General features: G+C 51.0%; 1 protein-coding gene across 1 annotated transcript in view; it reads left to right on the forward strand.

Moving 5' to 3' along the window:
• Window positions 1-3,559: 3,559 nt before the first annotated feature.
• IGFBP2 (insulin like growth factor binding protein 2) overlaps window positions 3,560-13,670 on the forward strand; it is a gene marked incomplete at both ends in the record, with an annotated part of 50,671 nt that continues 40,560 nt past the window's right edge. The window contains one exon of the mRNA XM_079538962.1: window positions 3,560-3,962. Within this exon, the coding sequence (XP_079395088.1) occupies window positions 3,560-3,962 (403 nt within the window). The remainder of the gene's footprint in view (window positions 3,963-13,670) is intronic.

Consider the following 13,670-nt stretch of genomic DNA (forward strand, 5'->3'; position numbering starts at 1 on the left):
AGGCTATTCCCTATGTTTTTCCAGTGCTTGTTTTATGTCTCCCATGAGGCAAGTGTAGTTATTTCCCTCAAGAGGCTCTGACTCTAGCAGCTAGGGACCAGCAGCTGGAGCTCTTTCTCACTACAAACTTATACCACTCTTCCCTTTGCCTTCACCCTGTCCATCAGAGCCCTTTCCACGGGCTCATGTCATACATCCCAGCTCCTCCTTCCCACAGTGTTGTTACACAAAGCAGCATCTCAGCATGGTGCCTTGGAAAGGGCTGTTTTCTCTCCTGAGCAGAATCTTCAAAGTTGTTATTGCTTTTCCAACAGCAAACACCAAGCAAATGGAAACGTTGGCTGATTCTGCGTGTAAAATTCTTGAGCATCGACGTGTGCTTTGAAATGCTTTCACCCTGCTGCCCTGCCCAAGGGGTACCAGATGTTGGGGGAAGCCTGTCAGCACCAATGTCAGAGGGACCTATGAGTCCCCCCATTTGTCAGAGTTGGCCATGAAGGTCAAGGGGCAGGTCGGGAAGCTCTGCAGCTGGTAGGTGTAGGCCATGTTATGGCTCCTATACACCACCACCATGTACTAAAGGATTCATCTCCCTTGTCCTTACCAAGTCCTCTTCCATCAACAATGGACCCAGTACATGCTGAAGTCAGAGAACACTGTCCACACGAATCCCTTCTGTTCTTATACTGTCATCCCTATAGCCTGACTCACGGTGCCTGACTGCCCCACGTCAGTGTAGAATCCTTTCTGCATCACCTTTTCCTGGCAGTTGCTGGGCCTCAGGCTGCTTCTTACCTTTGAAATTAATGAAGGCATCTTGGAGGGCTATCTAGGGATGAGCAACCACAGCTGCTGGGGAACGCAACCACATCTCAGAGCTACCACCATGGCTCCATGCCCCACACTGATGGGCAGCTTTAGCTTTGCTGATCTGTAGTCAATGCTGCAGAAATCTGGTCAAACCAGCCCTGACCACTCCAAAGCATTCATAATGACTGGGTCAGGATCACGGATAATGAGTTTAGGGCTGCTCTAAAGACGTGTCAGATAGGATCCATGTAAAGAGTGGCCTATAATTGACCCTTCTGCTGACATCTGCACTCTGCACCTGGGGAGTGCAGTGTGGGGAAGGAGTGGGCCCCGGGGCACATAGCGGATGAGGGTCAGTGGTCATCCCTAGGCACAGCTGCTCTGCAGACCTCTTCCCCATTGCTCATGGCCAGAGTTGGCTAAACCTCTGAAAGAAAGCAAGAGCCCAAGATCCTATCCTCACAGCCTTCTTCCTCGCTGCCTTCCCTTCCTCATCACTGTCGGGCAGCTTAGGGATGCAGGAGGCTCTTTGCAGGGGGAGTGATTTGTGTCAGCCTCTTCAACAGGAGGCTGCAGAAATACCAAGGCACTTTTATTCCACTTCCCTCCTTTTATTTATTTATTTTTCTTCCTTACCCCTGGAGCTACAAATGAGGGCAAGAAAAATGCAGGAGCATGCATTGTTTTCTTTTCCCCCACCCAGCGCTGTAAAATACCCCTTAATGGTTGGGAGCAAGAGGATCTCCAGGCTGGGCCTCCACTTTGTGTTTGCAAGTTTATTTTTCTTAATTCATCCTTGACAAAGGACAGAGCCATAAAAGACCCGACCAGCACGTCTGTGGGAAAAAACGGCCCTGAAAAGGGTCGGAGGAATACTGCCGCATTTACAAACAATCCCGAGGGCGAAAGCCTCTGTGAAATGCGGCTGCAGTTATAAGTCGCCTTTCTAGGAACAAGCCTACATCTGTTTGGCAATGCCATATTTTGTAGGGTAAAATAAACCCTTGAGAACAAACAGGCCAGCTTCTTCAGAGGGGTAAATGTCTGAGAACAGAGCTCGCTTGTTAATCCTAAAACTGTCAGCAGAGACCCGCTGCAGAAATTATAGCCGGGCATGGGCACTCGAGCCGCTTTCTCCTCGCCCCCCTCAGCACAACAGCTGTAAAACCCTCTTTGTTGTTCTCCTGTGGCTGAGGGGCTCTGCAGAGAGCTCTCTGCTGGGGCAACAAGTGGTGACACTGGGTGCTAATCGGGAACCTGTCCCTTGCCAGGAGTTATTAATGGCATGGCACAATGGCGTTGCGCCGAGTGCCTGGCAAAGAACCGGGCTGAAACCCTCCCCTAGGGGAATGACCCCCATCAGCCATCTAAAAAATGCTTTACAATGAGGCTCAGGCTGTCCCCTGTGCTTACAAAGGCTGAAAGGCAGATATCAGCCCGTGTACTGAGAGTGCGAGGGCACGGATCTCACCACTGGGAGAAAACCAACGTTGGATGCTTGGAATATTTCACTGCCTGCAACAGATAATTAGCCAAACCCTCTTACGCCTCCAAATATAGATTCATTAGTCATATGAAAATATCTCATTGGAACCAAATGTGAGTCATTAGTGAAGTCAACGGCAGATCATAAAAAAGGTACTGAGAGCCTTGAGAAATCGTGAGCATGCAGCAAGAATAACTCAGCGCGTTGTACACGGAACATCTGCTCACAGGGGCTGCCGTGTCCCCATTCCCACCGTGAGATGTGCAGCAGGAACACAGAGCGGGCACTGGGATTCTTCTTCCTCTTCTTTTTAGCCTTTAAAGGGAGAGGGACTCTGTTTGGTGAAACCCTTGTAAAAATGGATTTATTTTGGGGGGAAATCTGGGGAGTGGGGTGGGAACGTGTGCTTAGTGCTGGGGGGCATAGTAGGGGTTTCCCATCCCTTTTTGCACCCATTGGTCCCATAAACACATTGTGAAGCTCCACTGCTCCATGCTGGGAGTTGAGTTGCAACTCGCAAGAGTTTTCAGCTTTTCCTTAATTTGAAAAGGAAAGCACAAAGAGCAGAAAACCTGCAGCAGAGAATGGCAAATGTAAGTGCCACGGCACTGACATTGCCCTGGCTGACCGAGCTCAAACTCAGAGCATGGCTTGAACCATCTCATCCCATGACGACACGATCAGACTTCCCAGTTCCATCAGTCAGGTTGCGACCCCTTGGCTTTGCTATTCAGTTTCTTAAGTAACTAATCAGTGTAACGCCCCCCGTGCTTTGAAACCTCTGGGTGAACTGTGACAGCAGAGCAGGGGGAGTGGAGTGCGCTGGGGCTTAAAATGGGGGTTTTACACCGAAGCACCGAGCCTGGAGAGCGTCCCCTCTTCCTGAGGGAAAGCACTGCGGAGGGCTGTCCCCAAGTCCCCACAGCGGGACCCGACCCCTGGGACGCCCCCAGCCCCATTCCCTGCTCTCCTTGCGGATTCCTCCCCACCGGGGCAGGGTCCATTCTCGAGGTACCCCCGCAGCCACCACCTCCCCCTGTCAGACCCCCTCTTTGCCCAGCCTCTCGCACGACCCCCACCGCGGGTGGGCGGCTCTAGGACCCCGCGGCGCCGCGGCGGCGCGCCCGGCCCCGCTCCGCACCGAGCCGCGCCGTGCCGCGCCGTGCCGCGCCGTGCCGTGCCGTGCCGCGCCGCACCGCGCCGCGCCGCCGGGGGGCCGAGCGGCGTGTCCACCTGCCGGCCCCGCCGCCCGTCAGTCCCGCCATGGCGCTCGGCGGGGTCGGTCGCGGCGGCGCGGCGCGGGCCGCTTGGCCGCGGTTGCTGCTGGCGGCGTTGGCGGCGGCGCTGGCGCTGGCGGGGCCGGCGCTGCCCGAGGTGCTGTTCCGCTGCCCGCCCTGCACGGCGGAGCGCCTGGCCGCTTGCTCCCCGGCCGCCCGGCCGCCCTGCCCCGAGCTGGTGCGGGAACCGGGTTGCGGCTGCTGTCCGGTGTGCGCCCGCCTAGAGGCCGAAGCTTGCGGCGTGTACACCCCGCGCTGCGCCGCCGGTTTGCGCTGCTACCCCGACCCCGGAGCCGAGCTGCCCCTGCAAGCCTTGGTGCAGGGACAGGGCACCTGCGCCCGCCGCCGCGACACGGCCGAGTATGGAGCCAGCGCCGAGCGCCCCGCAGGTGAGCGACGGCCGGGAGCCGGGGAGAGAGGGGACCCCTCGGGAGGGCAGGGGACGGGGGATGCCAGAGGGGGGAGCGGACAAAGGGGGTAAGATAGGGTGGGAGTGAGGGGAGGATGGGTGTCCGCGGTGGGGTGAAGAGGTTGCTCGGGGTTGCAGCTTTCCCTGGGGGAGTTTTCCTTTTGTACGGGATCCGCAGAGGTGGGGTGTAATGGGATTTGTTGGGGGCTGCTCCCGGTCCGAAGGAGAGGGGAGCCGGGCTGCGGGGGGACCGGGTGGAGATTGGGGTCCTCCGGAAGTCTCCCGGGGCAGACTGAGGGGACATGCGGCTGGGGGTGGGGACTGCGCCGGGCTGGGGGGCCTAAGGGGCACTTTGGGCTTGGTGTGGAACTGGAAACAGCGTGTAGGGTGACGGATGCCCCGAAGATACGGGCGGAGGCGGCGTACGAGCACCATGTGCTGCCTGGTGGAAAGTGGGCGGCTGCGGGGCCACGATGTGGGAGCCATGCCCAACTCCCAGCAGAGCCCACTTTGGGACTGGGGCCCCTCTGCCTCCGTGCAGCGGGTGCCGGGGAGGACTGCAGCATCATCGAGCACGCCGCCCGAAGGGACTCCACAGGCTCCCGACCTGTTGCTGAGCTGACTGCGCGAGGCAGCTCTCACGGGGATGCCATTGCTTTGCTTAGCGAACACCTCGGCTCACTCTGAGCGAGAGGGAGAGGCAGAGAGAGGGAGAGAGAAAAAACAGCGGCATAGAAAACTTTGCTCGGTGCTGCTTCTGTGCGGCCACGCTGCAACCATCCCCACTCCTGCCCCTCCTTTGCTTAATGGGGCTGTGCACCGCTGCTCAGCTGCACCATGTGAGCATCTGCGGAGTGAATTTTGCACTCTTCTAGGAGAAGCCGAGGGCATTCAGATTGAAGGAATCTGGTGCTGACTCCAGCTTTATGCTTTTAGAAGAAGCTGGGGTGGAATGGAGAATACAGCAGTGGTGTATTAAGAGATGATTTTCGGAATTAATGCCAGTTTTTTGCTTTTATGGCCTTTTTTTTTTTTTTTTCCTGCTAGAATTGCATTTTTGCTTCATTTTACTCTCCCTGTGCCTTTACAACGCGTGTGACTGATTTGCCCATATCTCTGCATATATGCAACGCTCACTCACTCACATATAAATAGCGCAGCTTAAGAGTGCTTTAATGTATGTGGCGTTCTGCAATGTCCATAGGGGATGAATAATAAAAACACTGGCACATCTTGAAGCAGCGTGATGTGAAGCACGCAGCTGGAATATTCTCCACTGAGCACGTCTTGGCAGCCGAGACTGGACATCCAGAAAAGGGTTTGCTCTCTTCGGATTACAAAACTTTTAACAGGTTGTTGTAGCTATTAAATAAAACCCACAACAAAAACAAAGCTCCCATCTGCCAGCTCTGCTCGGTGCTGTTCTGCTCAGGCTCACAGTGCTGCTCCCATCTGCAAAATGTACACGGGGAGAGTTTGCCTTTGCTTCAAAGCGGTGACAAGGAGAGCAGTCTGGCACCCAGAGCACAGGGATTGGAATTCCCTTTCAAATGCTGATGTCAAGCTTGTCTCAGTGCCCCAGAGCAGGTTTTTGCCTGCAAAAGGCAGGTGTCTGCCTTTTTTTTTTTTTTTTTTTTTTTTAAAATGTGCTTAAAGGTATTTGCCCTTTTTCCCCTTTCCAGCTTGAAAAGGCTCCTTTGGCTGATTCAGGGCTGGAATGCAGAGCTCGTGCTATTCCTAAATTAAGAGGTTGGCAAGTTTTTTTGTCCCTGATGAGATGCAGAAGGATTGCCCAAACGAAACAAGGACTAAAACTCTGCAAATCCTCCCACTGTGGCTCCGGCATTGTTTAGTCTTCCACTTAGGTCTGTAAAGCCAATCCTGAAATGGTTGTAGGCGGAAAGTAACATAAACCACCACGTAGCTAGGAAGCAGGGGATGTTGCTCATTGCACAAGAAGCTTTGGGTATTTTGAAGATGTTGGGAATGTTGGAACAAAACAGCGGCAGTCTGTGGAAATCGGGCTGAGAACCTCCACCCCCTCGGGGAGCCAAGGGCATGAACTCCTGCGGATGGAGGCAGCGAGACGGAGGCTCAGCACCTCCGGGGACCGGGGCCTCCAAAATAGTTCCGATGCCACTGGGCTGCATGGTTTTATGGTTTATTTCAGGTCATCGCATCACCAACTTGACATAGTGCTGAGTGAAGCTGCCCGCATGCGGGACAGAGGGCTCTTACTGTGTGCGGAGCTCTCATGCCAGCCCTGAGTGAATTCATTCCTTCAGCACGGCACAGAGCTCTGCACACCATGTTAAATTAAGGTGGATTAACAGGTCGGGCACTTGGAGCAGAGCAAGGACTGCCTTTACAGTGTCCTAGCACCCTGCTTGCTGGCATGCTGTGTCCCGGTCCCCAGTGGCCATTTTAGAACTGAGCAGGATCATTAAGGTTGGAAAAGACCTCTATGGTCATCTGGTCCAACTCCATCCCATCCCTACTGTGCCTGCTAACCATGTTGCTCAGTGCCACATCTCCACAGTTCTTGAAGACTTTCAGGAATGATGACTTCACCGCCTCCCTGGGCAGCTTGTGCCAGTGCATCATTGCTCTTTGCTGATCATTGCTATTTGCTGATATCCTAGGATTAAAGGATTAAGGTGCAGGCAAACTTGAGCTTGCAGGGCTGGGGCTGCCCCATTGACCAGGCTAGGGACTCCCATGGAACAAAAACAGCACCAAAATAGTTAACCATTAGCAAAGCAGTTTGCTCTAACATCCAGTTAAAATCCCTATTTGGGATTTGGCCCCAAATGCCACACATCCTTCCTCATGGGTCAGATGTCAAAACCTCCATTTCCCCCTTGGCAGGCAGCTGCTAAAAGACAGTTTAATGTATTGCTCCAAAACACAGAAGACTCTGATGTTGGAGGTAGCATAATGTAAGTGGAATTTTAACAGCAACTCGAAAATCATGCCAGTAATGCTATGACTGCATTTTTCACATCCACTGAATTGCCAGGAAGACCTCTTCTTTCCCCCAGCTTTTCTACGGAAACAAAGCATTTGTCATGCTCTGCATGTTCACATGTGTATCTGCCCTTCCGCCTCCAAAGCTCCTGACCCCGCCAGATGCTCTGACATAGCCTTAAAGGTCAGAAAGGTGTAGGCAGCGGGCAGGGGAGAGCCTAGATATGAGCATCTCACATGCTCTGCACCAGTTAGCTTTCGAGTCAGAAGTGCACAGGCATGGGAGAAACTCATTACCAGAGCTGTAGCTGGGCATCCAGCTTGGCTTATGCAGGCTTGCATATTGTGAGACATCAGAGAAGCCAGCTGCAAAGAGCCAGTCCATGGCACTGTGTTGATATTGCTGCTCTGGCTGAACTGAACGGATGCAGAGCTCTGGGTTGTGGGAGAAGTTATTACAAGTGAAATGCAATTAAAAACAGCTCCAAGGATGGTACGTGAATGAGAAAGCATACAGCTCCTCCATCCTTGTTGCCTCTGGGGTTCTGCCAGTAGATGGACCAGGTTTCCAAGGTCTCCCGCATCAGCTGTGTCTGGTCAAGGATGAAACCGACTGGGTCCTGGGCTGGTTGCCATCTTTAGATATGAAGGTAATAAATAACAACAGCTTCTTGAAAATGATGCTTCCTTCAGTGTGCTGTGATAGGGCTTACAGTGTTGTGAACATGGGCTGGAAGAAATGGGGAGTCTGGGAAGATTTCAAGGCTCTGGCCCAAAGGAGAAATGTGTTTTCATGCTGTCCCTTGGCAAATGATCTGTTTCCTTCTTGCCCTTTGCAGTTGTTTCCTTTCCTCTGGGTTTCAGGCTCATGCTCGCTGAGTGTGGTATTTGTCAGGGGAACAACGAGGAGCCCTGTCTGTGAGAAAGTCCGTGTCGTTTGTTTTATCCACATCCAGGAATTGAGCCGAGATAAACAATTCAAGAGGCAAAGCAGAGAAAACTGGAATGCAAGAGGTGTGTTTGTGTTTGGCCCTGGGCAAGACCTGGCTGCAGTATTCACAGGAGCTGATGCATCCCACCGATGGGCTGCTGCCATTGTTCCCACAGACATGGTTGGGTGTGGGAGAATGGTGGATTCCTTTGGGGTAGTTCTTTTGCTTGAGGCTGGCAGAGTAAGACGAAGGGCAAGGTAAAATGTGAAGATGCTTGTAAAGCATTTCTGTTCTACAAGGGCTGAGCTCAGCGGTGTGCTGAGTTTCCAGGTATTCCCCTCTCCTCCATGGGAAGGTGCTGCCCAGATCAGCATGTGTGTAGCGGCACATATTGAAATCATCAGGCTCTGCTTTCCATCATGTCATGGCTAGCTGTTTGCTCCTGCCAGCGAGGTGTGTTTGTCCTCAGCACACACCTGGAGCTGGATGCAGTGTGTTTGAAGTCTGTGTCCCCTCTCCCAGTGCTGCCCCACAGCCGTGCTGAACTGAGGAGTTACAGTGCTGGAGAACAGAACGACAACTTCAGGTGCTGTTTTGTGAATGTAGCGCCACTTGTTTTACACCAGCCAAAAAAGGAGATTGCACCTCTGGCTCTGTAAGTGTTCCCAGTGTTACCAGTTAAGGGAGATGCTGTCGGGATATAAGGAGAAAGTTTTTTTGCAATAAGGATTCTGAGGCATTGGAACAGGTTGCCCAGATATGTGGTGGATGCCCCGTCCCTGGAGAGACTCAAGGTCAGGCTGGAGGGGCTCTGAGCACCTGATGGAGCTGTAGGTGTCCCTGTCTGTTGCAGGGGAGTTGGACCAGATAACCTTTAAGAGTCCCTTCCAACTTAAATGATTCTGTGACGATTATTCTATCACAAACTACCTTCAGCAGACCAAATCTGTGGCTGAAGCACATCTCTGCCCACCTTTGATGGCCAGGATACTTTCACTAGTTGGCCAAGTAAGAGCTCATTAAACATGCAAGTGGGCATCTCATTACAAGCAGACGTGACAGATGTGCCATCTCAGGAGGTGCTCGAGGCCAGGTTGGATGGGGCTCTGGGCAACCTGATCCAGTGGTTGGCAACCCTGTCCATGGCTAGGTGTTGGAAGTGGGTGATCTTTGAGGTCCCTTCCAACACAGGTTATTCCATGATTCTGTGCTGTGGTTGTCCTGGCTGAAGGCTGGAGGAACGGGGGTTAGAGTACAGCTCCTAGAGCTTTAAGGCAGCTCAGCGTATGACAGCTTGGGTTCCACTGTTGCAGCTGCAGAATGGTGGTGTATTTAGTGTTTTGCCCATATGTAATTTGGCTAGGTATGAGTAGGAAGATGAAAATCTCCTGCTGTCTCGTCTTATGATATAAATTGTTTTAGAAAGGAAAGGGTCAGTAATCACATGCCTTTCTTGTGGACTGGAGTACGGAAAAACATCAGGTCACTTTTATAAGCCTTAATCTATCTTTTGACATTGCAGCTTTTATTCTGAAGAAAGCTGCACTGTGCCTCTTGGCTGGTAAGGGAGCAAGTTCACTGCCTGGTGCTCTCTGTAGTCAAAGATCCCATTAATTCTGCCAGCCACGAGGAACGATTTCTTGGTATTTCATTCTGGGCTGTAATTGAGAGTGACACAAAGCGCTGGTGGGAATTGGACCGTGTTGAAATCTGTGCTTTTCCTTACAATTTTCTGCAGATAGAACAGCTCAGGTGGGATGAAGGGATTTTTAATGCTCTGCCATTGAAATTAATATCGTCTTCACTGCCTTGCTGGCTGAAGGCAATTTCTGGGGAGAGTTTCTGTGCCTCCTTGCACCTCGTCTTTGTAGCCAGCTGATGCAGCATAAAGACACCAGGGAAATGCTGTTGCAATTACTTGCATGACATCTTCTGTTGGAAAGATCCATAGTCCTACAGTGCAGGGAAAATTCCTTAAGCAATACCCAGTATTTCTACTCAAGACCACAGAAAGATTTCTCCACTTGTTTTTTAGACTTCAGTGGAGGCAGCATGATCTCAGCTCTTCTGTTTAATACTTAAAGACCCAGTCCATGCTGATGGGTTTCCCCTTGCTGTCTTAAAACTAGGAAAGAGTGGGCACCTGATGTCCATGTCCCACGAATGTTTCTTGTTCAGGCTTTGGGGGGACTGGTGGATCAAGTGAGTTGCTGAAGGCATTTTGGTTGTGTTAAGTGTCCTCCAAGCATCTTCAAAGAACAAGTGTGTGTCTTCCAATGTGGCCTGTTTTCTAGTGTCCTGCACTTCAGAAGACCCAGATTTTACTCTGAAGGGAGTAGGGAAAATCCTGGCCAGAATTTGAACTTTTTTTCATCTGGGGGTGATTTTCTGTTTGAATTTGGAAGGGTTTTCCCACAGCATGGAGACTGTGGCTCAGAAGTGAGCTGAGTGAGAGTGAGGTACGCAGTTTACACCCTGAGCAGTGATGGCCCTCCCACATGGTCCATGTGGAAACATTCGTCTCTCCTTGCATTCTGCTCCATTCTGCTGCCATTTCATCTGTCACTTCAAAAGCAAGCAGAAACAGGGAAGGAAACTTACATTTAGCAAGGAGGAGGAGCAGGGAGGGTGACTGGCTTGGGGCTCTTGACCTCCTGTGCTGTTGGAGCCCAAGGCTGGTGGTGGGGCTGTGCCCCATTGGCCCCATCTATGTAGAGCTCATGAGGTAGTGGACAGTCCAGATTGCCAGCTGGGAGATGAACCAAGGTTGCTTGGGTGCTCCCCAAGGTACCTGGTTTCTGTCCTCTGGATCTTGGCCACCAGAGCAGTTGGCTGTGTGGGTTACAGGGTCAGGGTAGCTGGCCACAGTGACATTTCTGTTTGCAGTGAGGGTAACCCAACAACTCTGGGACTTTCGGTGGTGGTTTTCTCTTCCTCTTGGTCCTCCTCACTCACCCTGCAGTCCCTTTGCTAAAGGCAAATTCCAGTTACCCAGCTGGTTCATGTCTTGTTTTGGGGGCACTTGTCAGGGGTGCTGCAATTCACCCTCCACATGGTATCAGCTCTACTCTTCTAGGTTTGCAGCTGAATTAGTGAGAAAAAATGCTGCGTGATAAAGCTATAGGAGTTTCAGCACTGTTCCAGGGTCTAATCCAGGCTCTGACCAGGTAGCTCTCAGTCAGACTGGACAAGAACAGTCATGTGGTAGAACCTTCTTGTCTATCTACACTATTGAGCTCCAAGAGCCTTCTCTTTCTTGCACAGTATTTACCACTAGCCAAGGACTGTGAGTTTGATACAATCTCTGATGTGCAGAGGGCAGTTACCTTCATCTGAACTTCATACAAGCCAGAGTGATGCAACGGCAGGGAAATCACAGCTGCCCACCTTGACCTAACAGTGGTGTGATTGGACAGGTAAATCATCTGCTATGATGGTAACTGGGATGAGGAGGCCTAAAGCAATGGGTAGCCATGGTAGGGGACCTTTTCTATTACCCATAGTGAACAGTGATCCCTCCATGTCTTATGCAGAGGTGGTTTGAGGAGAATTTTATTTAAAGTGTTAGAAATCCAGCTAGTCTGTTAAACAGGACATTTGTTGCAGAACATTTGGATTTCCTTGTGGTGCTGAAGAGAGTGGCCACTCCTTGGACTGGATGGTGGGATAGCACCAGAGGTGCTATTTTGATTCTGACCCTCTAACCCGTCACTGAATTTAAAGAGCAGTCCAGAATTTTTTGGAGCAAAAGGAGACTGTGGCAACTACAGCCTTCTTACACAATAGATTGGCACCTTGTAGATATTCTGAGTCATTTTGTTGTTGTAGTTGACAGTAGTGACTGAAATAAGTTTATTCCATGTTTATTTTCCATGCCAGACCCCACAGACCCTGTCACCTCCAGCTCACAGGGAGCAAGACAGATTCCATTAATTCTTGAGCATTACTGGGGGATTTTGGTTGATGGGATTCTTGCCTGAAATTTCTCTGTGGAGGAGCCTGGCTTCCCACTGATAGCAGATGGGACTTGAAAAGTTCACCCTCCTAACAGACCCAGTGGGGTGGTGGGAATACAATTTCCAATGTGTTCAGAACAGATTCCTGTTCCCTTCAGGACACCTGTCACTGAGAGTGTGATCAAGGCTGGGCAGGTGGAAAAGCTTGGTCTGCAGAGCTTTGAATGATGCTGAACTGCTTGATTTTGAGGTCTGAGGGCTTGACCTTTGTGTACATGACTGAGGCACGTCTGGTTGGGGGGCACTGGGAGGAATTTGGCATTGAGCCCTTTAAGGCAATGGTCCCATTTAGCAAAGCTGGGGCTGTAGGAGTTGGGGTGAGGAAATCACAACATCCGCTTCGGTTTCTACATTCCCTGTCCTGGGGGCTGGTCGAGTGTTGCAGGAGGCCACAGGAATCCTGCTTATGACCACAGCCAGATTAATGGCTATTTTGGCAGCTTTTCAGGAGTGAGGAATTTGGCCACTTTCACAATAATGGCTAGAAATTCCACATGAATTAATTAGTTTTATTACAGGACATGTCCTTCCTGCTCCTCCAGGGCTGCCTGAAACACTGAACTCATTACATGAAGAAATGAAAATAGTACTAAAAATAAAAACTGGTATCCCAAGCCTTTGTCAGGAAACGTGCAGCGTATACTGACATCCTCCTCCAGATGTGGTTCTGAAGCTGTGGCTTTTGGCCAGATGAGATCTAAACCCAAGTATTAGATCAAGCACAGCCACTAAAATGTCGCAGCCTGCTTCATGAGAGTGTCTTGTCTCAGCTCTTAGTCTCTGCTCAACATGAGCCATTCATGTAGGCTTGCTAATGATTCCTCCGGTTTGTTTTACGCTTGGATATTGCTACATAGAATCATAAAATGACTTGAGTTGGAGGACATCTTAAAGACTGTCTGTTCAGAACCCCTTGCCATGGGCAGGGTTGTCTCCCACCAGATCAGGCTGCCCAGGGCCCCATCCCACCTGGCGTTGAATGCCTCCAGGGATAGGGCGGTGGTGGTGTTTCCATAGTGCTGTTCCTACTTTGCAAGGACCCCATTTGTATTTGGGGTAGGGAAGTGGTTGGGAATGTCTGTGGCAAGGGATCCTCTGCATTTGAGTTTTGGTCAAAAAAATGCCATAAAAATGACAGCATGTGACTTTCACAGAGCTGCCAGAGCAACTGCAGGTTGGGTAAATATTTTGGTAGCCCAGAGCTGATAACTTTCCCTTGCTTACGTTTGCGCAGAATCTGTCTGTAAAAGCTTATCATTTCTCACATAGCTTTTTAAACAAAGGTACTGTGTGGACTCTGTGAGCTCAATCTGATTTGAACCCCTTTCTAGTACAATCATTGCTGTCCTGAGAAGTGTGTGCTGGTAAGGGGCAGACGTGCAAAAGGGACACTTCTTGCTGGTCATTGCAGTGTTTGCTTTATGAATATTGTTTCAGATACTTCTGATTGGGCAGAGGTTCTCCATTTGAGCCACAGAATCATAGAATCATTAAGATTAGAAAGACCGCTAAGATCATCTAGTCCAGCCATCTCCATCATGGGACTAAGCTCTTCTTTTTGCTCAGCCCCAACTTCGTGGACCAGGGCTTGACTTTTTTTGCTATTTCTCCTCCTATTCTGGAGTTGAACATGGCAGAGTGACCAGGGAGGTGATCAGGTTATTGCAGGTCTGACTTTAGAGAACATGACTTGTTTTGTGCTCAGTCCTCTGGGGAATGAACCATGACCCTCATCCAGCAAGGACTAAGGCCAGCTGAACTGACAGACAAATT

This window comes from Tetrao urogallus, assembly GCF_951394365.1.
Source record: "Tetrao urogallus genome assembly, chromosome: 8".
Classification (NCBI taxonomy): Eukaryota; Metazoa; Chordata; class Aves; order Galliformes; family Phasianidae; genus Tetrao; species Tetrao urogallus.